Here is a 27,628-nt window from a genome sequence, read left to right as displayed (position 1 = left end):
GTGATGACGTAATTTAGTGACTTTTAGAACAGCCAATATCTACTTTCCTTACTGAGGCGTTGGCAACACTATACACAGTCCAACATGGCGGCCATTTCTGTTTTCCACAGTGTGAGAACAGGGTCTAAAATAGGAGCTCAATATGATCAAGAGGGCAATCTTATTCAGGTAACATAATTTTCTTTAATACGTTTTAGTCTGTCGTTTTTCCAAATATGGTGCAGTTTGTGTCATGATATAACAACACTGCAATGTAAACATTGCTTTGTTTGCCAGTTCGCTAGGTACTGGAGCTAGCCAATTCACTGTTTGCTAAATACAGTGCCTTCGGGAAGTATTCAGACCCCTTGACTTTCCACATTTTGTTAGGTTACAGCCTTCTTCTAAAATTGATTAAATATATATGTTTCCCTTCAATCAACACACAATAGCCCATAATGACAAAGCAAAAACAGCTTTTTAGAAATTGTTGCTAATTTATATAAATATCACATTTACATAAGTATTCACACCCTTTACTCAGTACTTTGTTGAAGCACCTTTGGCAGCAATTACAGCCTCGAGTCTTCTTGAGTATGACACTACAAGCTTGACACACCTGTATTTGGGGAGTTTCTCCCATTCTTCTGCAGATCCTCTCAAGCTCTGTCAGGTTGGATGGGGAGCGTTGCTGCACAGCTATTTTCAGGTCTCTCCAGAGATGTTTGATCGAGTTCAAGTCCGAAGCCACTCCTGCGTTGTCTCGATCTTGACTAGTCTCCCAGTCCCTGCGGCTGAAAAACATCCCTACAGCATGATGCTGCCACCACCATGCTTCACTGTAGGGATGGTGCCAGGTTTCCTCCAGACGTGACGCTTGGCATTCACTAAAGTGTTGAATCTTGGTTTCATCAGACCAGAGAGTCTTGTTTCTCATGGTCTGAGAGTCTTTAGGTGCTTTTTGGCAAACTCCAAGCGGGCTGTCATGTGCCTTTTTACTGAGTAGTGGCTTCTGTATGGCCACTATACCATAAAGGCCTGATTGGTGGAGTGCTGCAGAGATGGTTGTCCTTCTGAAAGGTTCTCCCATCTCCACAGAGGAACTCTAGAGCTCTGTCAGAGTGACCATCGGGTTCTTGGTCACATCCCTGACCAAGGCCCTTCTCCCCCGATTGCTCAGTTTGGCGAGGCGGCCAGCTCTAGGAAGAGTCTTGGTGGTTCCAAACTTCCTCCATTTAAGAATGATGGAGGCCACTGTGTTCTTGGGGACCTTCAATGCTGCAGAAATTTTTTGGTACCCTTCCCCAGATCTGTGCCTCTACACAATCTTGATTTTTGCTCTGACATGCACTGTCAATTGTGGGACCTTATATAGACAGGTGTGTGCCTTTAAAAAAATATATATATACATTTGCAAACAATTCTAAAAACCTGTTTTCACTTTCTCATTATGGGGTATTGTGTGTAGATTGCTGAGGGTATTTATTTATTCAATCCATTTTAGAATAAGGCTGTAACTTAACAAAATGTGGAAAAAGTCAAGGGGTCTGAACACTTTCCGAAGGCACTGTAAAGCAACTGATGTTAGCAACTGTGGCTAGCAGGTTGAAACAAGGGAGGATGAGGAGCAGAGTGTCAAGCTAGCAGAAATCCTGGAACTTCTGCTTGCTGCTGGATATTTCAGAGCCCGAATCAAAGGACTGGGACCTTTTGACAAGGTGAGAACCAACTTACATTACAACCCTCCTTCTGAAGATCTGCAGGCTTTTGATTCCTGGTTTACCATCTCCTTGCTAAGTTACCCTTTCTAATTCCATTCCCTGAACCATGTCTTTTCATAGGTGGTTGGAGGGATGACATGGTGCATTACAACATGTAACTTTGACATTGACGTGGATCTGCTGTTCCAGGAGAATTCAACAATTGGACAGAAAATGTAAGTAGCTAACAGACAGCATTATTGTGTTTACTGTTAGTGATGTTGCTGGACCAGTGTAACTGATGTCGGATGACCTTGTGAATCTCCTTGCAGAGCTCTCACAGAGAAGATTGTGTCTGTTCTGCCCAAAATGAAGTGCCCTCATCGCCTGGAGCCCCATCAGATCCAAGGGCTGGATTTCATCCATATATTTCCAGTGATACAGGTGTGTATTCCTAGACATTAGAGTTTTGTAGTAGAGTACCGTATTTGGTTTGTGACCTCATGTCTGATTCATTGCCTGTGTTGTATGATCTTCAGTGGCTAGTGAAGAGGGCCATAGAGACGAGGGAGGAGATGGGAGACTCTGTGAGAGCCTACTCTGTTTCTCAGTTCCAGAAGACACACAGCTTCCCTGAGGTGAGTGCTGTTATTGTAGGGTGGCTACATGGCAGGGATATTCAACTCCAACTCTACTCATTACATTTCTAAGTGCAACGTTCTGAACTTTTCGCTGAATAAACCCCTGTCTTATGCACCCTGTATTGTTCCTCCATCCTAGGATGAAGACTTCCTGCAGAGGAAGGAGAAGGCTGTGAAAGCAGTCCTAGATGTATCGGTTAGTGACTCCGTGACATGAAGCTGACATGCTATGTCTGGGTCAAATTATTCCATGAGCCTTTACAATAAAGATGGCATAAAGATGGCGCTGCAGTGGATAGCAGACATTTTACGGGCTCCTGACCAATTCTGCGTATATGTACATATCTACCTCAATTACCTCGTACACGCTGCACATCGACTCGGTACTGTTACCACGTGTATATAGCCAAGTTATCATTACTCATTGTCTATTTATTCCTTGTGTTATTATTTTCTAATATTTTTCTATTTTGGTCTTTGCGTTGTTGGGAAGGGCCCGTAAGTAAGCATTTCACTGTTAGTCTACACCTGTTGTTTACGTAGCATGTGACAAATTAAATTGGATTTGATTTAAAGGCCCCCTTTGTAATAGTATAGAAACATTCAAAGCACACAGCATGTTGTTTTTCTCCTCTGGTATTGACAGGAAGTGTATAAACCTCAGAGGAAATACAAGAGACAGGTTGAAGCAGGAGAGCTGCTGGACGAGGAGTCCAGGGTTCACTCTACTCTGCTGGAGTACGGAAGGTAGGCTGCCTGTCTCGCTCTCTCTCTTTCTTTCTCTCCATCTCTCCATATTCAGTCCTCCATATCCAACTTTCTCCACAGTTCATGTTACATGTTCACATTGAGAATCAGAACCAATGTGATCTCATCCCATTTGACAATTGTGTCCCTTTCATTTTCCTATCCTTTTCCTGCGTCTCATCCATCCTTGTATTAGAATGTCAGATTACCTTCTGTAAGTATGTGAATGGACTTGTTCACTGCAAGGAGTGTTTCACATGAATGCTTGTTATGTGTGTGTTTTAATAAAGAAAACTTCAAATAAGCATTGAGTGAGTGGGTGGGTGGGTGCATGCATGTGTTATGTGCTCCTTTCATGGACCAGTATCCTAACAGCAGTAGAGGCTGCTGAGGGGAGGATGGCTCATAATAATGGCTGGAACAGAGCGAATGGAATGGCATCAAACACATGGAAACCATGTGTTTGATGTTGTTGATACCTTTCCATCATTCCACTCCAGCCAGTACCATGTGCCCGTCCTCCCTAATTAAGGTGCCACCAACCTCCTGTGCCTAACAGTGACTTAAGTACTTATTACTCCTGTGTTTTAGACGCTATGGATTCAGCAAGCAGACAAAACAGGACCAGGTGAGCTTTATTGAAATAAAAAATATATTTCATTACTGTCATCTATGTGAAGTTAATTGTAGAATTATATGAATTCAAAGCCTATAACTACAGCCTTCTACAGAAAGATGGGGACAGGAGGTTGATCATTATAACCATTATTACAGAGATGGAGACTGGTGGATCATAGGTGTTCTGTGAACTGTTGCTATAGTAGAAAGTAGAAAGTGAAACCATGATGAAAGATTGTATCCCCCTGTTCCCTACAGGCAGAGGAGCGGAAAGCCTTGTTGACCCCAGGCTCTCAGGCCACACCCCCAGGGATGACAGAGGGGTTGCTGGAGGAGGAGGACCTGCAGGCAGCGGAGGAGGTGAGGTCACATCACACATGTATCGCTCTAAACCCAACCGTAGCCCCATGTCCAATACTTCAGAAATGCATCCCTCTTTGTGATGATGTCCCTGACTCCCTGTCATATATCCTCTCAGCTGCGCATTAAAACACTGATGACCAGCATGGCTGCCATGGCGACTGAGGAGGTAGGCATGACTTTAGTTCTTCTCTTTGCCAGCCTTTACTGTGTGGTTGATTTATGTAAAGGTTTTTTATTTAATATGTAACATCAATATATTGTGTTTACCTGCAGGGGAGGCTAATGGCTAGCACCGTGGGCCAGATAGTTGGCCTGCAGTCTGAGGAGATTAAACAGATAGCATCTGAGTACGCTGAGAAGGTGAGCGACTCCCACCTCAGGGTTCACCTAAATGGTTAACTGCAATCAATAAATAAATCAATAAAATGTTTGTCATAATTTAAAGGATAAGTCAATGCCACAGTGTGTAGTTAAATGTGTTTCCACACACACATTTCCAGCAGTCGGAGCGGTCTGCAGAGGATCTTCCAGAGCGGTACGGGCCAGTCCAGCAGCACCGTAGGATAGTGACCTCTCTGAACAAACAGATCCAACAGAAGACCAAGCAGTTGGAGGAGGTGACGACTGGACTTTGTGAACTTCACAGAACTTTGTGTAAAATAGCCATGCATTTCTTTAAGGATACGATGCACTTTCTTTTCCTGTCAGAAGTAACTAAAAGTATGTGCATTTTGTGTTTTCAGCTACAAGCCAAACACTTGGAGGTAAAATCAGGGTGTGAGGAAGCTAAGAGCAAACTGATGGAGGCCACAGAGCAGACAGAGAGACTGGAGAAAGAGCTGAGTGCCCTGGAAGAGGCTGAGAGCCAGGCTGACACTGGGTGAGTGCTGCACATACAGACCAAACCATTAGGGCATTCATTCAGCGGTTGTTAGTATATAAAACCCCTGAAATTATACAGGTGTTTTGGACTTTTCTCATCCTCCCTGTGTGTGCCACAGTCTGTTGGAGAAGCTGAGGGCTCTGGTAGGCATGAATGAGAACCTGAAGCACCAGGAGCAGGAGTTCCGGACACACTGTAGAGTGAGTCTGCATACTTTCCCCAATACGTCATAGTCCATCCATATATGACTTGTAAGATTTAAGTTTGAAATGGACCTACTTCACAGGTGTATTTGTGATGTAATTCTCTTATTTCCTGGTAAGAGCACCACAACTAATATGGAGCGCAATTTCTTTCCAGGAGGAGATGGTTCGCCTGCAGCAGAACATTGAGGACCTGAAGATGGAGTCAGGAGATGATACGGAGGACGAGAAGGTAACACACTCCCAAGACCAACTAACTATTTTCTATGTCTGTGTTTAACAAATGTTACACTGTGACTCACTGTCTTTCCCTCTTTCTCTCATTCTCGTTCTCTCTCTCCCTAAGGAGAAGTGTCAGCTAATCGACAAGCAGTACAACACAGACAGAGAGAAGCTACAGAAGATCAGACTACTGATGGTAAAAGCGCCAATGCACACTGCTGTAGCAGGATTAATTCCTGCTTAATCAATTTGAATTCACTTAGGCATTCTGTTTTGAGCATGCAAATAGTGGTCCTCTTACCACGTCCTTTATTTGCTCATGACCTGAGGTCTACTCTCTGATAGGCTCAGAGGAACCGTGAGATCGCCATCCTGCAGAGGAAGATAGACGAGGTGCCGAGCAGGGCAGAACTGACCCAGTATCAGAAGAGGTTCATTGAGCTCTATGGCCAAGGTAGGTATCTTAGCCTCAACCACCTGGAGACAGTGATTGTTTTCTATAATAGTAACCCAATCACTTGTTTTTATTGAATTGTTAAGTTAACAAGTTATTGCATCAAAGAAACATTCATTTTGTGTGTGTCCCCTAGTTTCAGCAACACATAAAGAGACAAAGCAGTTCTTCACCTTGTATAACACATTAGATGACAAGAAGGTTTACCTGGAGAAGGAGGTAAGAGGAGAGGGCATACTATGTCAATCAGTTTCATAGAGCCATTGCAGCTGAAATCAGCTGGTTTACTCATGATAGTCATCCTCCTCTGTGTTGATCTGTTTCTGTAGGTGAACTTGCTGAATTCTATCCATGACAACTTCCAACAGTGAGTATTTTCACAATTTACCCTTTCTAAACATATCCTGCTTTTGGTATTATGGGTAATGGAGTCCAGCAGGTTTACCTCCTGTCTAAGCTGTGGTCTCCTGTCTTGCTCAGGGCGATGGCGTCTTTGGGGGCCAAGGAGCAGTTCTTGAGACAGATGGAGCAGATAGTGGAGGGAATCAAACAAAGCTGCATCAAGGTGAGTACAGTAACTAACCATCTCTTATTATCTTCACCGTCTGCTGCCTAATGACAGCTTGAGCTGAAGACGCCAGGTGCTTACCCCCTGGCCCTAGTGAAAAACACTTAAAAATGACAGTGATGTGTGATGCATATTGGTGATGTCTTCTCCTGGTTTACAGATGGAGAAGAAGAAGCAGGAGAATAAGATGAGGAGAGACCAGCTGAATGATGAGTACCTGGAGCTGCTGGACAAACAGAGGCTCTACTTCAAAACTGTCAAGGACTTCAAAGAGGTGAGGCCTGAGAGAGAACCGCATTCTGGGTCTGTATGGTAAAACATGATGGAACTAGTTAACTGTTTTATGAATGTGTTCTACTGTTGTCTCCCAGAGCTGATTTTTGTTTTGTTTTCTAAACTGATAAAGAAGTGGTTAAGAGCGTTGTGCCAGTAACCGAAAGGTCGCTGGTTCTAATCCCTGAGCCGACTAGGTGAAAAATCTGTCTGTGCCCTTGAGCAAGGCACTTAACCCTAATTGCTCCTGTAAGTCGCTCTGGATAACAGCGTCTGCTAAATGACTAAAATGTAAATGTAAATCACTGACGTTGTTTTACTAATCCAATACTCTTTCTTACAGGAGTGTCGGAAGAATGAAATGCTGCTATCCAAGCTGAGAACCAAGGGTGCTTCATAACCCAAATCACTGCCTCAAATCATTTCTCACTGTTTATAAAAACAAATCTCAAAACAAATCTCATCAATCAACGACTGGATGTCTTGCTGTTTTAATAATGTATTCTCCTCTATTTGGGGTCACTTGCATTGTATTGCCTTATTCTACCTGTTGTATTGTGCTTTGACATTTCACGTTGCTTTGCAGTATGTGGGTAGTGATGTCACTCCTGGCAGGTTAGAGAGATTCTTGAGAGGGACATCAACTGCCCTTTGCACGGTGCACGGTGACATGAGGAATGTTCTCTCTACGTACCATTTTATATTTAGGTGCAGGAACTCAATACTTTTGAGCTAATTTGCTAGGAGATGCAGGAACTCAAGCAGAAAAACATTTGAGGTGCTGGTACTCGGTTCCAGTGAGCTCCTGCTCAAGTCAAGCACTGGCTTTACCCATGTGTATTGATCTCTGTTGTCTACCCATTCCAGCAGTTTACCATCAATTTGGCACTTAATAAAATAAACCATGCACATTCCGTAAGATTTTCTGCTGTTTAATGCCTGGTCATTAAAAAAAAAAACTTATGAGCAACTTTCTTGCATTCTCATATCCCTTCATATTGATGTAGCTTTTATCCCATCTAGATCCAGGATATGAGTTGTTGTAGTATGTCAACCTATCCGCTAGTAGGCCCTTTGATATGTGCAAGGTAAACTTGCCAGTATGGCGGAGGGGAAAAGTGATTTGGAAACAGACAGGCTAGAATTGGAACTGGAGACTTTGTACATATACTCTAACGACAACTGTTCGGTACAAAGCAAAGAATATTGTTCTGAGTTTTGTAAGGTAAGCTAAATCACGCCAATTCCTGGTTTTAGTTGGGAGAGAGGCGAGTGCTTACGCCAAGCTTGCTAGCTACTAGTTAGCCAGTTGCTTGCAGTACAAAGCAAGGCAGGACAGCTACTGTAACGTTAGATAGCTAGTAAAGTAATTTATTAGCTATCTAGCTAACTTACTAGTTAAAAGCTAACGTTACATTGCATTGCGTTAATTAGCTAGCTAGCATTCATCACAAATGCAGTCAGCCCATACTGGCCTAGCTAACTATAACGTTACTCCACAGACCTTTTGTTACTCTTTGAGTTGGCTAGCTAGCTAACTTTAGCTACCACAATGTGAAGTTGCACGGTAACTATGGGTGCGTTCGTAAATTCACTCTGGCTATCTACTCCGAATTCAGAGCACCCTCGTCTGGGAGAGCGAAGAATACATGAGGAATTTACGAACGCGCAACACCCGTTGAATATGACCGGTGTCAGTAGTGTAAACGTCGGCAATTAAATTGTTGCCAGCAGCACAATTAGTCACCAACGCTCTACATAACATGAAAATAGCCTAACCAGCTCTGTTAGGGTGATTTAAAATGGTCAGAGTGAGGTGTTCTCTCATTTGTGTCTGGAAGTAGCTAGTTAGCAAGCTAACTTAGCTTGACTGCTGTTGTTGTGAGGTCAGAACGCTCTGATCAACTACTCCTCGGCCAGAGCATCCAGTGAACGCTGCGAGAGCGAAACCAAAGATGTTTTTATAACTAACCCAAGATAGACCTGTCGTTTCCAATGGGAGCAAATAAATCCTAGTGGGCAGAACAAGCGAGGAGCTGGGCAGAGCCAAGAACGAGCTAGTGAGATCCTATTGGCGCGTTCTAACATTTATTTGCATATTTCCGTTAGGGAACGCCTACTCTAAAGTGCGTTTGTGTATTAACTCGATTCGCCCTTGCACTCCTTTAAAAAAAAAATAGTATACAAAACGCAGTCCACTTTGTTTGTTAAAGATTACATTTTTGGAAACACAAAACAGTATGGAGATCAAATGTTTAATCGATGAGAAAATGTGCAGAATGTCGGCCAAAATCCATCTCGCTCCATCTTCTCCCACTGCCAGCCACTGGGCTTCGTCTCGTCATATTTGGTAGTGAGTGGAAACGGCAACCGGATGCTTCATATTTATACATCAGGTAAAATATCTGGCTCATTGTTCTGGCTGTGGCGCACTCTGCACTCTGGCACTCTAGAGTGAATTTACGAACACAACCTAGGATTGCTAGCTAGCATGCCCATGCAAAACTGTCTGTCTATCAGTGTGAAGAAGCCCAATGTTACTGATTATGTGTCCACAAGTTTAGCTAAAATGACAATAAGCGGGCATGTAGCTAGCTGTGCTCTAATACGTTTTTCTTCGTTAACATGCTTATACAGTGTTTACATTTAGCCAGTTGGCTAATGATAAGCTAGCTAAAGCTAGCTAGCTGTCACATATCAAATCAAATTTTATTTGTCACATACACGTGCTTAGTAGATGTTTTAGCGGGTGTAGCGAAATGCTTGTGCTTCTAGCTCCGACAGTGCAGTAATATCTAACAATTTCACAACATATACCCAATACGCACAAAAAAGTAAGGAATGGGATTTAAGAATATATTCATATATGGACAAGCAATGACAGAGCGTCATGTACTAAGATACAGAATAATATTATAGAATAGAATGCAGTATATACATATGAGATGAGTAGTGCAAAATATGTAAACATTATTAAAGTGACCGGTGTTCCATTTCTTAAAGTGGCCAGTGATTTCAATAGGCGGCAGCAGCAGCAGCCTCTAATGTGCTAGTGATGGCTATTTAACAGTCTGATGGCCTTGAGATAGAAGCTGTTTTTCATTCTCTCGGTCCCAGCTTTGATGCACCTGTACTGACCTCACCTTCTGGATGATAGCGGGGTGAACATGCAGTGGCTTGGGTGGTTGATGTCCTTGATGATCTTCTTTTTCTTTGTTTCTTTTTTTTTAGTCATTTAGCAGACGCTCTTATCCAGAGCGACTTACAGTTAGTGAGTGCATATGTTTTGGCCTTCCTGTTACATCGGGTGTTGTATGTGTCTTGGAGGGCGGGTAGTTTGCCCCCGGTAATGCGTTCGACAGACCGCACCACCCTCTGGAGAGCCCTGCGGTTGTGGCCGGTGCAGTTGCCGTACCAGGCGGTGATACAGCCCGACAGGATGCTCTCAATTGTGCATCTGTAAAAGTTTGTGAGGGTTTTAGGTGATAAGCCAAATTTCTTCAGCCTCCTGAGGTTGAAGAGGCTCTGTTGCGCCTTCTTCACCACACTGTCTGAGTGGGTGGACCATTTCAGTTTGTCGGTGATGTGTACGCAAAGGAACTTGAAGCTTTCCACCTTCTCCACTGCGGTCCCGCCGATGTGGATAGGGGGGTGCACCCTCTGCTGTTTCCTGAAGTCCACGATCATCTCCTTTGTTTTGTTGATGTTGAGTGAGAGGTTATTTTCCTGGCACCACACTCCCAGAGCCCTCACCTCCTCCCTGTAGGCGGTCTCGTCATTGTTGGTAATCAAGCCTACTACTGTTGTGTCGTCTGCAAACTTGATGATTGAGTTTGAGGCGTGCTTGGCCACGCAGTCATGGGTGAACAGGGAGTACAGGAGGGGGCTGAGCACGCACCCTTGTGAGGCCCCAGTGTTGAGGATCAGCGAAGTGGAGATGTTGTTTCCTACCTTCACCACCTGGGGGCGGCCCGTCAGGAAGTCCAGGACCCAGTTGCACAGGGCGGGGTTCAGACCCAGGGCCTCGAGCTTAATGATGAACTTGGAGGGTACTATGGTGTTGAATGCTGAGCTATAGTCAATGAACAGCATTCTTACATAGGTATTCCTCTTGTCCAGATGGGATAGGGCAGTGTGATGGCAATTGCATCGTCTGTGGATCTATTGGGGCGGTAAGCAAATTGAAGTGGGTCTAGGGTGACAGGTAAGGTAGAGGTTTGCTAGCTTGCTGTTAGCTAGCTTGCTAGTTAGCTAGCACACATAGCTAGTTAGCACACGGTGTAGCCACAGACAGAAGGGGTAGCCCCCGCCTGCTGTGTACCGGACTAGCTGGCTAAGCTAGCACAGTGTGCTTTGCTCCAGCCTGCCGAACACCTGCCCTCGCTGTCGTTAACAGAACTGCGAGAAAACAATGCCCGACAGGCGGGGGTGAAGGACACTGTCTACTGGTGTATGGCTAGCGAGCTACTTTTGTCGCCCCCGCCCCTTCTTCAGTGGAGTTTAAATGCAGCTGGCATCCAACGTTATTGTGCATTAACACTACATACTGCACTTGAGCGCTCCCTCCTATCCTAACTTAAACATTTACCAATAGAAGTATAAAGACGGGTTCCTGCAGATGCAGGATACAGTGTTGCCAACTCCTCAGTAAGGAAAGTAGCTATTGGCTGTCATCACCTAATTTGCATAATTGGCCATGTGCATGTAATTGTGATGGACGCTGGAGGAGAGAGGAATAAAGTCATGGGAGAGACAAAAAGTGAGTAAAAAACACCCTACATTTACACCCCGCCCTGAATGTAAGCCAGGGCGGGAACAGCCAGCGGCAGCTTCCCGCATGCGCGATTCATTTGCAGTCTGGACGCAGAGGGGTGAACATCTCCTGCTCTGACTGCAGCTGGGAGGGACTGCTGCGCGAGGACTGGGCCGCCTGTGAGTGCTTTGGGACGGGGGTGTTGCCCGGGTGGGGCCCACGGCAGCACCTGCTGCTCGTTGAGAAGAGTAAGAACGATACGTGCTTTCACGTCAGAGTCTCCAAAAGTCTCCAATAACACCAGAAAAAGTCACTAGTCACTTTTTTGAAAATGTGTCGCTAGAGGGGTCTGAAAACTCGCTAAATATAGCGACAAAGTTGCTAAGTTGGCAACACTGTGCAGGAATGCCCACATGTAGGAACGCCCCGAATTGCAGGCTACAATTGCAACCTTCTCCAAAGTTTGGCTGGAATTTAGCACAAAAGGATTTGAGAAATGTGATTGGTTGATGATATGCCTATGACATTGGCCAATGTCTCATCTTGCGCTGCGCAGAATCAGATCTCAACAACGATTGGAGACATGTTTAAAGGTTAACTCTCAACCCCAATTTAAGCTTTTGCCCCTTAAAGAAAAAATTAATAATAATGCATTCAGGTGAGAAGTTGTGGGTGGTTTCAACACTTTCTCACTAAAGCATACTTACCAGAAGTCCACTGGCACACTCTCATAATAACATAATGTCCATCGTGTACAAATGTGGTTCTGGACAGTTACCTCACAGTGGTAAGGCGTTGAGTTCCTGAAATCTATTGCCACTTGCTGTGTAACATGCTGACCACACCACCACCGACCACACCGCCCGCAAAATAAATGTACACATACAGTACCAGCTTCACCTGGAATGCTTTTCCAACAGTCTTGAAGGAGTTCCCACATATGCTGAGCACTTGTTGGCTGCTTTTCCTTCACTCTGCCGTCCAACTCAACCCAAACCATCTCAATTGCGTTGAGGTCGGGGGATTGTGGAGGCCAGGTCATCTGATGCAGCACTCCATCACTCTACTTGGTAAAATATCCCTTACACAGCCTGGAGGTGTGTTGGGTCATTGTCCTGTTGAAAACAATAGTCCCACTAAGCCCAAACCAGATGGGATGGCGTATCGCTGCAGAATGCTGTGGTAGCCATGCTGGTTAAGTGTGCCTTGAATTCTAAATAAATCACAGACAGTGTCACCAGCAAAGCATCCGCACACCATAACACCTCCTCCTCCATGCTTTACGGTGGGAAATACACACGTGGAGATCATCCGTTCACCCACACCGCATCTCACAAAGACACAGCGGTTGGAACCAAAAATCTCTAATTTGGCCCAAGCAAGTCTCTTCTTCTTATTGGTGTCCTTTAGTAGTGGTTTCTTTGCAGCAATTTGACATTGAAGGCCTGATTCACACAGTCTCCTCTGAACAGTTGATGTTGAGATGTGCCTGTTAGTTGAACTCTGTGAAGCATTTATTTGGGCTGCAATTTCTGAGGCTGGTAACTTTAATGAACGTATCCTCTGCAGCAGAGGTACATTACCGTTCAAAAGTTCGGGGTCACTTAGAAATTTCCTTGTTTTCGAAAGAAAAGCAATTTTTTTGTCTATTAAAATAACATCAAATTGATCAGAAATACAGTGTAGACATTGTTAATGTTGTAAATGGCTATTGTAGCTGGAAACAGCAGATTTTTAATGGAATATCTACAAAGGCGTACAGAGGCCCATTATCAGCAACCATCAGTCCTGTGTTCCAATGGCACGTTGTGTTTTCTAATCCAAGTTTATAATTTTAAAAGGCTAATTGATAATTAGAAAACCCTTTTGCAATTTTGTTAGCACAGCTGAAAACTTGTGTGCTGATTAAAGAAGCAATAAAACTGGCCTTCTTGAGACTAGTTGAGTATCTGGATCATCAGAAATTGTGGGTTCGATTACAGGCTGAAAATGGCCAGAAACATATAACTTTCTTCTGAAAGTCGTCAGTCTATTCTTGTTCTGAGAAATGAAGGCTACTCCATGCGAGAAATTGCCAAGAAACTGAAGATCTCGTACAACGCTGTGTACTACTCCCTTCACAGAACAGCACAAACTGGCTCTAACCAGAATAGAAAGCGCCTCACAGGTCCTCAACTGGCAGCTTCATTAAATAGTACCCGCAAAACACCAGTCTCAATGTCAACAGTGAAGAAGCGACTCTGGGTTGCTGACCTTCTAGGCAGAGTTGCAAAGAAAAAGCCATATCTCAGACTGGCCAATAAAAATAAAAGATTAAGATGGACAGTCTGAGATATGGCTTGGTACTGTATAAAAACCTACAACTACTACCAGGGCGACCCCTCTCACAGGTATGTGTTTACTTTTCAGAATTAGAAGTGTGTAGGCACAGGATGAATATTGTAAATAAAGTGTGATTAGAACTCGCAACCATAGAACTATGAGCCAACTGTTTCAACGGACTGCGCCACCAATCAGTTATAACGGGTGGGAAAAAATAGATCTAGTTGACATGATGACCACGATTGTAATCTATTTCTTGTTATGATGGATGTAGTTACGAATATAAACGTATAATCCTCATAGCCTACATGGTTATTCTCTTCGTAAAAGCACATAGATGTGTATGAAACGGGAAGCAAAAACGTTGAATTTGTTCATATGCGGAAATGTGACTTACTGCCTTTTGAATTTTGTGTAACGTCAGTAGTCTAGTCAAATAAGCATAATGCAAAATTATATTGGCACACTCCACCTGCCAATACCATTGACAAATAAGGCGCGCTGTCACTTGATTTTATAGTAAGCCTTGAGGTGGTACCACCCTGCACATCTAGAAGGGAGCGTATTTCATACCTGACCCCTCCCTTGAGATGACGTAGAGGCCTCTACGTCGCGCTAGGAGCAAAAATATCTAGATTTACTACTAAAAGACCAAACTATATCACTTTTGTAACGAACTGTCAAAATGAAGACTAGAAATTATGTTTGACTATAACTAAGCCTAAACCATCTTAAAAAAAAAAGTTTTACAATTAAAGTTACTCTTTAACATCACCAGTACCACATCCTTATGATATATACAGTGGGGAGAAGAAGAATTGGTTACACTGCCGATTTTGCAGGTTTTCCTACTTACAAAGCATGTAGAGGTCTGTAATTTTTATCATAGGTACATTTCAACTGTGAGAGACGGAATCTAAAACAAAAATCCAGAAAATCACATTATATGATTTTTAAGTAATTAATTAGCATTTTATTGCATGACATAAGTATTTGATCACCTACCAACCAGTAAGAATTCCGGCTCTCACAGACCTGTTCGTTTTTCTTTAAGAAGCCCTCCTGTTCTCCACTCATTACCTGTATTAACTGCACCTGTTTGAACTCGTTACCTGTATAAAAGACACCTGTCCACACACTCAATCAAACAGACTCCAACCTCTCCACAATGGCCAAGACCAGAGAGCTGTGTAAGGACATCAGGGATAAAATTGTAGACCTGCACAAGGCTGGGATGGGCTACAGGACAATAGGCAAGCAGCTTGGTGAGAAGGCAACAACTGTTGGCGCAATTATTAGAAAATGGAAGAAGTTCAAGATGACGGTCAATCACCCCTCGGTCTGGGGCTCCATGCAAGATCTCACCTCGTGGTGCATCAATGATCATGAGGAAGGTGAGGGTTCAGCCCAGAACTACTCGGCAGGACCTGGTCAATGACCTGAAGAGATCTGGGACCACAGTCTCAAAGAAAACCATTAGTAACACACTACGCCGTCATGGATTAAAATCCTGCAGCGCACGCAAGGTCCCCCTGCTCAAGCCAGCGCATGTCCAGGCCCGTCTGAAGTTTGCCAATGACCATCTGGATGATCCAGAGGAGGAATGGGAGAAGGTTATGTGGTCTGATGAGACAAAAATATAGGTTTTTGGTCTAAACTCCACTCGCCGTGTTTGGAGGAAGAAGAAGAAGGATGAGTACAACCCCAAGAACACCATCCCAACTGTGAAGCATGGAGGTGGAAACATCATTCTTTGGGGCTGCTTTTCTGCAAAGGGGACAGGACGACTGCACCGTATTGAGGGGAGGATGGATGGGGCCATGTATCACGAGATCTTGGCCAACAACCTCCTTCCCTCAGTAAGAGCATTGAAGATGTGTCGTGGCTCGTTCTTCCAGCATGACAACGACCCGAAAAACACACAGCCAGGGCAACTAAGGAGTGGCTTCGTAAGAATCATTTCAAGGTCCTGGAGTGGCCTAGCCAGTCTCCAGACCTGAACCCAATAGAAAATCTTTGGAGGGAGCTGAAAGTCCGTATTGCCCAGCGACAGCCCCGAAACCTGAAGGATCTGGAGAAGGTCTGTATGGAGGAGTGGGCTAAAATCCCTGCTGCAGTGTGTGCAAACCTGGTCAAGACCTACAGGAAACGTATGATCTCTGTAATTGCAAACAAAGGTTTCTGTTCCAAATATTAAGTTCTGCTTTTCTGATGTATCAAATACTTATGTCATGCAATAAAATGCAAATTAATTACTTAAAAAATCATACAATGTGATTTTCTGGATTTTTGTTTTAGATTCCGTCTCTCACCGTCGAAGTGTACCTATGATAAAAATTACAGACCTCTACATGCTTTGTAAGTAGGAAAACCTGCAAAATCGGCAGTGTATCAACTACTTGAGATCTGGAGACTGGCTAGGCCACTCCAGGACCTTGAAATGCTTCTTACGAAGCCACTCCTTCGTTGCCCGGGCGGTGTGTTTGGGATCATTGTCATGCTGAAAGACCCAGCCACGTTTCATCTTCAATGCCCTTGCTGATGGAAGGAGGTTTTCACTCAAAATCTCACAATACATGGCCCCATTCATTCTTTCCTTTACACAGATCAGTCGTCCTGGTCCCTTTGCAGAAAAACAGCCCCAAAGCATGATGTTTCCACCCCCATGCTTCACAGTAGGTATGGTGTTCTTTGGATGCATCTCAGCATTCTTTGTCCTCCAAACACGACGAGTTGAGTTTTTACCAAAAAGTTCTATTTTGGTTTCATCTGACCATATGACATTCTCCCAATCCTCTTCTGGATCATCCAAATGCACTCTAGCAAACTTCAGACGGGCCTGGACATGTACTGGCTTAAGCAGGGGGACACGTCTGGCACTGCAGGATTTGAGTCCCTGGCGGCGTAGTGTGTTACTGATGGTAGGCTTTGTTACTTTGGTCCCAGCTCTCTGCACGTCATTCACTAGGTCCCCCCGTGTGGTTCTGGGATTTTTGCTCACCGTTCTTGTAATCATTTTGACCCCACGGGGTGAGATCTTGCGTGGAGCCCCAGATCGAGGGAGATTATCAGTGGTCTTGTATGTCTTCCATTTCCTAATAATTGCTCCCACAGTTGATTTCTTCAAACCAAGCTGCTTACCTATTGCAGATTCAGTCTTCCCAGCCTGGTGCAGGTCTACAATTTTGTTTCTGGTGTCCTTTGACAGCTCTTTGGTCTTGGCCATAGTGGAGTTTGGAGTGTGACTGTTTGAGGTTGTGGACAGGTGTCTTTTATACTGATAACAAGTTCAAACAGGTGCCATTAATACAGGTAACAGGAGTGGAGGACAGAGGAGCCTCTTAAAGAAGAAGTTACAGGTCTGTGAGAGCCAGAAATCTTGCTTGTTTGTAGGTGACCAAATACTTATTTTCCACCATAATTTGCAAATAAATTCATTAAAAATCCTACAATGTGATTTTCTGGATTTTTTCCCCTCAATTTGTCTGTCATAGTTGACGTGTACCTATGATGAAAATTACAGGCCTCTCTCATCTTTTTAAGTGGGAGAACTTGCACAATTGGTGGCTGACTAAATACTTTTTTCCCCCACTGTATATATATATGCATAAGCCAACGTGACTGCAAGAGACAGGTTGGAATGTCTGACTGAAATATGGGACAAATCAACCTTTTTTCTAAATTAGTTGTGTTTGAATTTGTTGATACAATTCTGGACATGATTGTTTGGTTGCGGGACGAAGTGCCAAAATGCGGGACTGTCTCGCACAATCTGGGACATGTATTCACCCTAAAGAGCGCTAACTAGCTTGTGTAGCTAGCTAGTTATGAGTTCAGCACTCAGGAGGACCGGTTGACATCCGCACTTATCTAGCTAACGAGCAACAAGCAATGAAACCCAATTTCAGCTAGCTACTGTAAAACATTTCAGATGAGCACCACTCTTCCCTGAATCATTCCCTTGCCATATGGTTTAACATGTAGATAGCTAGCCAGCTACACAAGTCTTGACTGCACAGATGCTGAAATCTCTACAATACTTCACCTGGAAAAAGGTTTGAACATTTCAGGATTCAGGAACCAGATCAACACATGACATGACAACGTATGAAAAATGTATGCACTCACTAACTGTAAGTCGCTCTGGATAAGAGCGTCTGCTAAATGACTAAAATGTAAAATGTAATGACATACGGATCCAATAATCTGCACAGGCCTGTGTATCTCAATCACACCCCCTTTATCTCTGTCTGACTGTCTCCCTGTAAAGCTGGTGGAGGTGCACACAGGGAGATGGCAGGTGCCGTTGCCCCAGCTGAAGTTGCTGCGGACGGCTCTGACCTGCTTCACCAGAGCCACTGTTGCCTACCCCGATGACTGTCAGCACGTCTGTTATGCTCTCAGCAGCCTGGCTTTGTAAGTACTTGTATGGTTTTCATTATGTAATGCTGACCCACACTGTACTGTGCTGAATTGAATATTATCTTTCTACAATGCACTATCCAGCACGACTCTGTTCTCTGAAAATGAGCTGAACTGGCCTGTTTATTTATTTAATTTAAATTTTTTATATATACACACAGTGCATTCGGAAAGTATTCAGACCTGTTTACTTTTTCCACATTTTGTTACGTTACAGCCTTATTCTAAAATTGATTAAATTACATTTTTCATCAATCTACACAAAACACCCCATAATGACAAAGCAAAGACAGGTTTTTAGAAATTTTTGCAAATTTATAAAAAATAAAAACAAATAGTTTATTTACATAAGTATTCAGACCCTTTGCTATGAGACTCGAAATTGAGCTCTGGTGCATCCTGTTTCCATTTATCATCTTTGAGATGTTTCTACAACTTAATCGGAGTCCACCTGTGGTAAATTCAATTGATTGGACATGATTTGGAAAGGCACACACCTGTCTATATAAAGTCCCACAGTTGACAGTTTATGTCAGAGCAAAAACCAAGCCATGAGGTTGAAATAATTGTCCGTAGAGCTCAGAGACAGGATTGTGTTAAGGCACAGATCTGGGGAAGGATACCGAAAAATGTCTGCAGCATTGAAGGTCCCCAAGAACGCAGTGGCCTCCATCATTCTTAAATGGAATAAGTTTGGAACCACCAAGACTCTTCCTAGAGCTGGACGCCTGGCCACACTGAGCAATCACGGGAAGAAGGGCCTTGGTCAGGGAGGTGACCAAGAACCCGATGGTCATTCTGACAGAGCTCCAGAGTTGATCTGTGGAGATGGGAGAACCTTCCAGAAGGACAACCATCTCTGCAGCACTCCACCAATTAGGCCTTTATGGTACAGTGGCCAGACGGAAGCCACTCCTCACTAAAAGGCACATGACAGCCCGCTTGGAGTTTGCCAAAAGGCACCTAAAGGACTCTCAGACCATGAGAAACAAGATTCTCTGTTCTGATGAAACAAAGATTGAACTCTTTGGCCTGAATACCAAGCATCATAACTGGAGGAAACCTGGCACCATCCGTACGGTAAAGCAGCATCATGCTGTGGGGATGTTTATCAGCTGCAGGGACTGGGAGACTAGTCAGGATCGAGGGAAAGATGAATGGAGCAAAGTACAGAGAGATCCTTGATGAAAACCTGCTCCAGAGCGCCCAGGACCTCAGACTGGGGCGAAGGTTCACCTTCCAACAGGACAACGACTCTAAGCACACAGCGAAGACAACGCAGGAGTGGCTTCAGGACAAGTCTCTGAAGGGCCTTGAGTGGCCCAGCCAGATCTCGGACTTGAACCCGATCAAACATCTCTGGAGAGACCTGAAAATAGCTGTGCAGCGACACTCCCCATCCAACCTGACAGAGCTTGAGAGGATCTGAAATATTTTGGTACCCTTCCCCAGATCTGTGCCTCGACACAATCCTGTCTCTGAGCTCTACGGACAATTTCTTTGACCTCTTGGCTTGGTTTTTGCTCTGACATGCACTGTCAACTGTGGGACCTTATATAGACAGGTCTGTGCCATTCCAAATCATGTCCAATCAATTGAATCTACCACAGGTGGACTCCAATCAAGTTCTAGAAACATCTCAAGGATGATCAATGGAAACAGGATGCGCCTGAGCTCAATTTTGAGTCTCATAGCAAAGGGTCTGAATACTTATGTAAATAAGGTATTTCTGTTTTACATTTTTTATACATTTGCACACAAAAAATAAAAAAACCTGTCATTATGGGGTATTGTGTGTAGATTGATGAGTAAAAATATGTATTTAATATTTTTTAGAACAAGGCTGTAACATAATGTGGAAAAAGGGAAGGGGTTTGAATACTTTCCAAATGCACTATATGTGTGCGTTTGTATGTATGTATTAATGTCATTTTCAGGAGCTTCTTTGAGCTTATGCTGTTCTTTGGGAAAGAGGAGTTCCTGGAGGCCCCCCTGAAGGACATATTAGCCTCTTTTCAGGTGAGGCAAGAAAGTGTCATGTATTTATTATCACTGAGTGCAATCATCATGATGATCCATGTAAAGTGTGTTAATGTGTGTTCCATTTCCTCTGTAGGCCTGTCACCGCCGCCTTCTGAGACACAGGAACGTCTACCTGCTGCAGGTGAGGCAGGTCATCAAAGATGGCGGTCCCTGGGAGAGACCCGCTCTGCAGGCCATCCTGAAAGACACAGCCCTCACACAGACAGAAGGTACACACACACATTCTCTGTTTTTTTGTTTTGTTTGTGAGGTTCCTATGCATTTCTTATTGTCTCTTATCGCCTTACTTCTCCTCTCTTCCTTCTCCCTCTCTCTCTCCATGGTACAGTGGAGAAGTATTTGAGCTCGGAGAAGCCAGTGTTCTTTGAGCTGCGTGTGCGCTACCTGCAGGCCTGTGAGCGAGTGCAGGAGGCCATGGCCCTGGCTAAGTGCTGCCTGGAGCACCCAGAGGTGTGGAGGCACCTGTTCTTCCACCAGGCCTACCTCACCTGCCTGTACAAGGCCTCACTACACCAACACCTGCACAAGGAGGTCCAGCAACCATCTATAACTACCTTTCACTCTATCTTCAGACAGACTCTCTAATTAGAGTAGATTGATGGACAATGAGCATCATCAGTGTGGACTCATGGTTTTGTTTCCTCCCTCAGATGGCTGAGATAGATGGTAGAGGCGCAGTAGAGATAATCTGTAACGCAGAGAGCCAGGAGAAAGATGAGCTGCTGCTGTCTCTGTGCAAAGCCTTCCTCAGCCAGCAGCTACACAACGGAGACATGTACTACATCTGGTCAGTAACACTGTGATATATACTTAATGTGCTAAATCTGGTCAGGGCTCACCACTATAAACAGGGCTTCATAATAATACAGGACTGTAACATAATAGAATGTTGTGTTCATACAGGGATCTGGTGTTCCTGTGGAGCAGACTATACTTCAGGGCCCATCCCTCTAAGCAGGGCTTCCTGTCTGAGTGTCGCCAGCTGATGCTCTCCGCCATCAACGCCAGCGCCATCTTCCCCTTCATCAAAATCATCACAGCAGAGGTGGATGTACAGCCAACCACCAACAAATATGACACTCTTGTTTGCTTGTAGTCCTAGTTTACCCTGACTTAGAAATCAACTTTGTTGTTCTGCTATTTCCATAATTAAATGTAACACATTGTTCTTATTTCTTTGCCAGATGGGTAGTGAGGGAGTGCCGTTGTGTGTGGAGCTTTGTGCTGCAGCGTTACAGACAGACCTCCAGTCTGACCCTGTAACACGCTGTCTGCTGTGTAAGACCATCGCCTTCCTGCTCCCCAGGGACCTGGAGGTGTGTCGCCTCTGTGCCCTGCTGGTGTTTTGTCTGGAGCGCAGCATGGAGGCCTACAAGACCATGTATTTGCTCTACACACACCCTGATGAGGAGCCACACCCCCACCACACCCATGTCAGAACCAACATCCGCTTCTATATCCTACAGGTCAGAGAAGGGCACCAGGGAGTACGTTTGTTAAAAAAGTATTTAATTGTACTGTATGGCATTATGAAAGCCCATAGGGCTATTACATTTTTTTCTATGTAAGAAATGGTGGATTTCCTCATTGAGGATACATGTTGTAATAATAATGTAATACTTATAATTGAAAACTCTGTCCTGGTCCAGGTGCTGAAGGAAGGTCTGTTCTTTGACCCAGAGTTCTGGAATCTGCTGACCCTGAGAACACACTGTCTGGAGCTGATGACTGACAAGGCCATGAGGGATGCTCTCAATGACCTGAAGGAGGAAGAGGAGTTGGAGCAGGTGGAGGAGGAGTGGATACCAAGCTACTGGATGGAGGAGGAGACATGCAGAATACACACAGACGCCTCCCACCTCCACCCACACACCAACACAGCACTGGAGAGCTCTGAGACTGTAGGCCAGGAACCTAAAGAGGGATTGAATGGGGATGCTCCTGAGTCACAGACAGACTTCCCTGTGAGGAGGAGGAAGAGGAGGTGGAGGAGAAGGAAGTGTAGGTCAGATGTTGAGTATGCTGACGACCCAGACATTAAGTACTCCCTCATTCCCAATCACAGTTCTGAAAGCTCCACCAAGCTACCGGCCAATCGGCAGAGGGAATACCTGGCCAGGCATGTGAAGAACAAGATCCTGAAGAGACGCAGCAGGAAACCAAGATGGCTGCTTCTGGAGATGACCAGACAGACGGAGAATGTGTCCCCGGGGGGAACGAGGGAGAAGAGACGGGAGGGAATGAGAGAGAGAGGAGAGGGTAAGAGACAGGGAGGGGAGGGCAAAGAGAGGAGGAAAGAGGGGGGGCATGAAAAGGAGGATAAGAGAGAGATGAGGCAGGGAAGGGGGAGTAAGAGACCTTACCATAGGACTATACCTGGCATGGAGCTCTCCTTCCCTGAAAATGAAGTGCCTGTTGACCAGGAAATGGTAGAGAATCATCTAGAACCCAGTGTTCGTATTAAACAACAGCACAGTGAGTCTGAGAAATATGTTAACATGGGACAGCCTAATGGTGTATATGGTGAGAGACCGTTTGAGTATAAACCAGAGACAGATGTAGAGTCTTCAGTGGTGGAGCCTTCAGTGGTGGAGCCTTCAGTGGTGGAGCCTTCAGTGGTGGAGCCTTCAGTGGTGGAGCCTTCAGTGGTGGAGCCTTCAGTGGTGGAGCCTTCACTGGTGGAGCCTTCAGTGGTGGAGCCTTCAGTGGTGGAGCCTTCAGACGTAAAGCCTTTAGACTCCAAACGTTCAGTAGTAGAGCCTTCTGACATAGAGCCTTTAGAAATAGAGCCTTTAGAAATAGAGCCTTTAGACGTGGAGCCTTTAGACGTGGAGCCTTCAGACGTGGAGCCTTCAGACGTGGAGCCTTTAGACGTGGAGCCTTTAGACGTGGAGCCTTTAGACGTGGAGCCTTTAGACGTGGAGCCTTTAGACGTGGATCCTTCAGATGTGAAGGTTTTAGAAGGTCCCAGTGAGCAGACTGACCCAGAGCTGGATGGTCCAGCCTTGGAGATGGAGGAGTGTCCACTGAAACTGTTCCACATCTACGCCAAACTTTCGAAAGGGACGGCTGCTAAGGAACTACTTTCGAGAGAGAGTAAATTCACAGTGACAGAGGTGGGACCAGACTCAAACACTCAGGTTAGTGTTATATAGAGCAAACAAATCTAGTGATTCATTAATCTATAATGTTAATCTATAATGTATTCATAACTGTCCTCCAGAGTTCTTTAGTGTTTATCTAGTACACCCGGTTCTGTGAATGTCACCTCTCCACTTTGACAGCATAACAGCTTGTTTCTGCTCCTGCAGGGTGAGGACACAGAGCCAGGCAAGGCTCCAGTACGCTCCAAACACCTGCGCTTCAACTGCAGCCACTGCCAGAAGCTCTACAAGGGAGGTAACGTGGTGAGACACACCCTGGCCCACCTGAAGCTGAGAAAGACCAGGCTCAGCTGTGTCTTCTGCGGCAAACACTTCCAAAGGTACAACCGCGCCAAGGAACATGTTCTAGAGCACATAGAGGAACTGAGAACTTCCACGGCCAACATTAAGGTCAAACCCGCTGTCAATGGAGACACAGATCCCTCAAAGAATATTAATCAACCCTCAGAGAACGAAGCGAAACCCAGTGAGAACGTGACCGAGCCCTCGACTCTGACGGACCAGCCTCCTAAACCCAAACGTGTTAAAGTGTTGCCGGTGGTGAGCAAGCAGAGTAGAATCATCCAGAACCTGAGAAACCTGATCAGAAAGACCCAGAACCAGAAGTGTAAAACGGACATGGACAACCTGAAGTCTGTGGAAGTGACTGATGAACAGGTGACTGTGAGAGACAAAGTGGTGATCGTGAGAGAGGTGGTGCCTGGGAAGGAGACCGAGGGAGGAGAGGACAAAGAGAGTGAGGGAGGAGAGGAGGGGAAGCAGAAGCAGTACCACCTGTGTCCTTCAGAGGGCTGTGACAGCATCTTTATGAAGATCGGCCCATCGCTGCTGAGACACGCTGTCACCTACCACATGGAGGACGCAGCCGTCCTGGACAAGACCTTCCAGTGGGGGAAGGGGAAGTGCCAGATCTGCCAGAGGTAAGAAGTTTCTTTCCCCACAGATTATTTCCCAGGTCAGTTAGGCCCCACCTAGACCAAAATGTATCTAGGTGGGGCGGGGTTCCGACTGTACTATGGTGTCACTTATGTCTCCATCTGTTTCTTGTTGTGCCCCAGGCTCCTGTTGGTGTTTGAGCACTACAGAGACCACATGAAGCTCCACGATGCTCCTCTGAAACATGCGTGTCTCCATATGAACTGTGGCCAGCGCTTCAAGACTGCCCAGGAGCTCAAAGACCACATAGACACCCACTGCCCACTCCAGGCCCCTTGTGGTTACTCTGGCTGTAGGAAGATCTTCTTTACCCTCCCCTCTCTCCACGACCACGAGTGGAGGCACTACACCCAGCCCCAGTCTAAAGACGAGCTGGAGCAGGGCGCTACCACAGAGCTGAGCCCTGAGGGCGAGGCCCCCTGGAAACAGAGGGCGAAGAGCCAGGATGTGCCAGTGCACGGGTGGAGGGGGCAGAGGGAAATGCCTACTCCCAAAAGCAGGCGCTCTGATCCTCATGAGAAGTGCCTTCACTGTAACAGGTGAAAAGAGGGAGACTCCACACACTGCTGTCAAATTATTTCTATCAAAACAACATTTCAACCATGAGGTGTTCATCAGGCCAGGCCTGAGACACGACTTGCAGAAGCTAGTGAGGACACCAAATCTACTGCTCTCCATGATTAGGCTTCATCTTGGTCTGGGGAACCAGCCCGTAGATGGTTGAGCTGGTAAATTAATTAAGGCCTGGTGTAAATGGTGTTGCTTATGTCCCTATCCTTTTCTGTTCCAGGTACCTGTGGAACCACCAGCACTTCCTAGAACACATGAAGATCCATGATGCTCCTCTGAAACAGGTGTGTCTCCACCTGAACTGTGGCCAGCGCTTCTCCAGAACCCAACTACTCTGGGAGCACATGGATACGCACCTGCCTCTCCAGGCCCCCTGTGGGTACTCCGGCTGTGACCTGATCTTCTCCCGCCTCCCCTCTCTCCACGACCACGAGTGGAGGCATTACATCCAGGGCCAGCCTAAAGACGAGCCGACAGAGAAGCAGAGTGCTACCAAAGAGGAGGGGCAGACTCCGGAGTCAGACACCAACGGTAACAACTATGACGGCCCTATGGAGACTCCAGACACTGTTCATGGTGCTGTCACCACCCCTCCTAGTGACTGCACACTGAAACTCATCAACGGCCATGATGAAAAGGATAGGAAAGACCAAGCCCCCCAGACAGCCGTCCCTGCCACTACTACCACCTCTCCCACACCCCCATCCCAAACCACCACACCCACACACCCCCATCCCAGAATCCTCCAAAACCTCACTGAGCCAATGACCATGAGGGACGTGGACAATATCGTCACTTTGGCTCAGGTGATGCCAGGCGGAGAGGAACCAGTCATCGCGGAACACAAGACTTTCAAACCAGAGGATCCTTCCTACCTACCACTGGCCAAAGCCCCCCTCATCCGCCCGCCCCCCTCTACATACCTGACCGAGGCAGCCCTCAGCATGCGCAAGCGCAGGAAGCCCAGCGAGGTCACTTCCCGCGGGCCTGGCAAAAAGAGTAAGGCTGCGGTAAAGAGGAGTGTGGTGGGGAAGAAGGAGGTGTTGGCTGAGAAGGAGGCCCCCCCTCCTCAAAGACAGCGTTGCTCCAAGTGTTTCTCCTCCTTCACTAGCCCAGAGGAACTGGAGAAACACCTCTCCCAAAACACCTGCTCCTCCCTCTTCAGCTTCGACTCAGATGATGACAGTGAGTAGCGGACATGGGAGTTTGTGTTCACTGAATTTGTCAAATCTAAATTCATTTTTAAAAGTGTATATATATATATATATATTTTTTTTTTTAACACTTTATTCAGATAGTAAGGAAATGACATGTGGAGATGGGCGAAGTGGGAGAAACAGAGGGAAGGGAGTTGCAAATGTAACGGGGAGCTAGGGCTGTGACGATTATTACATTTTGGGTAACGATTAATTGTCATGCAAATGGAAACTTATTATCATAAGTGTAATTTGTTGAAACATGTTTTGAGGTTGTAATGTACCATAATACATCTTTGAAAATTACACTTAATGAATACAGCACAGCTCAACACAAATGAAGCTCTTCCTCTCGACCATGCCATTCTGCTCGTAAAATGATTACAAACCTTACCCTCTGTATGAAAAAAATATATAATTTGCTATTGCGTAAACGATCTAATACAAAGTATTAAGACGATTATGACTGTTAATAATAATAATAATAATATGCCATTTAGCAGACGCTTTTATCCAAAGCGACTGACAGTCATGTGTAATTGTTGGTTACACAATTATACAATTATTGTGCCAGTCCTACGTTACCTCTACACCACGGCTCTGCACAAGAAATCAACATTTTTACAACTGAATATCAAAAGGGAGAATGTTTTGAAACAACATGAACTTGATCAACAATTTTTCAAAATGTTCTCTCATTTGTCCCAGCTGCTTATACAAAAAACATTTGCATAGTAATGTGACAGCTGTTTTGTAAAGCAAGTATTTATTTATGCAAATATAAATGTTGATATTTTCCTTCTCAGGTTAGTGGTGAAGAGGAATGGGAGTGAAATGTTCTTCATGGTGCCAGCGGAGAATGATTTTCTGTTAAAGTTCGAGCACTACAGAGACCATATGAAGCACCACAATGCTCCTCTCAGACAGGTGTCTCCACTTCTGTGTTTTATCTGTACTCTCTGAACTGGGCCTAATACAGGCACTACTAACAGACAATCAGCTCTGAGAGCTGTAGGGCCAGATTCTCATGGCACTAAAGAGCCGGGCACTAAAAATACAACACACACAATCCTCTGGAATCACTGTACATAAGTCTGGACCGAACAGTACTGCCTTTCAGTCATTACAATACTTTGTTCAATTCTTATTTGCTTTAAAATCAGTATGAAGAATCACACTGTAGGTACAGTGTTTCAAAAGTACTTCTAATTATATTCTGTTTGGCATAAGTTTTAGTTGGCACATAAAATGTATATTTTAGTTCAGTATTTTAACTGATTTTGTTCTAATGACAAATGAAACGGTTTCACAATGTATTAGAAATTGATCATCTATGCATTTAATTAAAATAAATATTTTGTAAAAGAGAATCAAAATGCATTTGAGAATAAAAATCACTGTTGAGCCCATAATGGGATGAATATAGCGATGTGCACTTACCTGCATTGGTCGTTTATTTATATGTACAAATGTTGATATATTTAAGTTTGTACTCAATGTAAATATCCTCAATTCAGCTCTATTTTTCTTAAAGAAAAATGTCAGACTTTTGTTTTCAATAAACAATTTAC

At 44.9% G+C, this 27,628-nt stretch overlaps 2 protein-coding genes across 3 annotated transcripts; both read left to right on the top strand.

The window, feature by feature from the left end:
* The first annotated feature begins 67 nt into the window (after positions 1–67).
* LOC311144144 (coiled-coil domain-containing protein 93-like) lies at positions 68–7,570 on the top strand. Of its 2 annotated transcripts, none has more exons than XM_084180138.1 (22): positions 68–168; positions 1,584–1,697; positions 1,821–1,915; positions 2,012–2,123; positions 2,219–2,317; positions 2,460–2,516; positions 2,967–3,067; positions 3,659–3,695; positions 3,944–4,045; positions 4,164–4,214; positions 4,322–4,408; positions 4,549–4,665; positions 4,792–4,928; positions 5,050–5,131; positions 5,292–5,366; positions 5,481–5,552; positions 5,702–5,810; positions 5,947–6,029; positions 6,140–6,177; positions 6,291–6,375; positions 6,539–6,652; positions 6,995–7,570. In XM_084180138.1, exons 1-22 carry the CDS (start codon positions 85–87, stop codon positions 7,049–7,051), a joined length of 1,908 nt encoding a protein of 635 aa, XP_084036264.1. In that variant the 5' UTR covers positions 68–84; the 3' UTR covers positions 7,052–7,570. The 2 variants fall into 2 exon arrangements, with proteins under 2 accessions (XP_084036264.1, XP_084036265.1); XM_084180139.1 differs by having other exon boundaries at positions 70–168; positions 5,484–5,552.
* A 177-nt stretch (positions 7,571–7,747) lies between these two features.
* LOC311143791 (uncharacterized protein) lies at positions 7,748–27,589 on the top strand. The gene is made up of 14 exons (XM_084179673.1): positions 7,748–7,876; positions 17,997–18,142; positions 20,086–20,167; positions 20,265–20,400; positions 20,520–20,722; positions 20,842–20,978; positions 21,095–21,236; positions 21,376–21,657; positions 21,841–22,431; positions 22,531–23,331; positions 23,503–24,275; positions 24,414–24,830; positions 25,082–26,046; positions 26,864–27,589. The coding sequence occupies exons 1-14, from the start codon at positions 7,754–7,756 to the stop codon at positions 26,866–26,868; spliced, it is 4,803 nt and encodes a 1,600-aa protein (XP_084035799.1). The 5' UTR covers positions 7,748–7,753; the 3' UTR covers positions 26,869–27,589.
* The last annotated feature ends 39 nt before the right edge of the window (positions 27,590–27,628 follow it).

Source organism: Coregonus lavaretus (genome assembly GCF_964263955.1).
Source record: "Coregonus lavaretus genome assembly, chromosome: 16".
Lineage (NCBI taxonomy): Eukaryota > Metazoa > Chordata > Actinopteri > Salmoniformes > Salmonidae > Coregonus > Coregonus lavaretus.
This window is presented reverse-complemented; position numbering and strand designations above follow the sequence as displayed.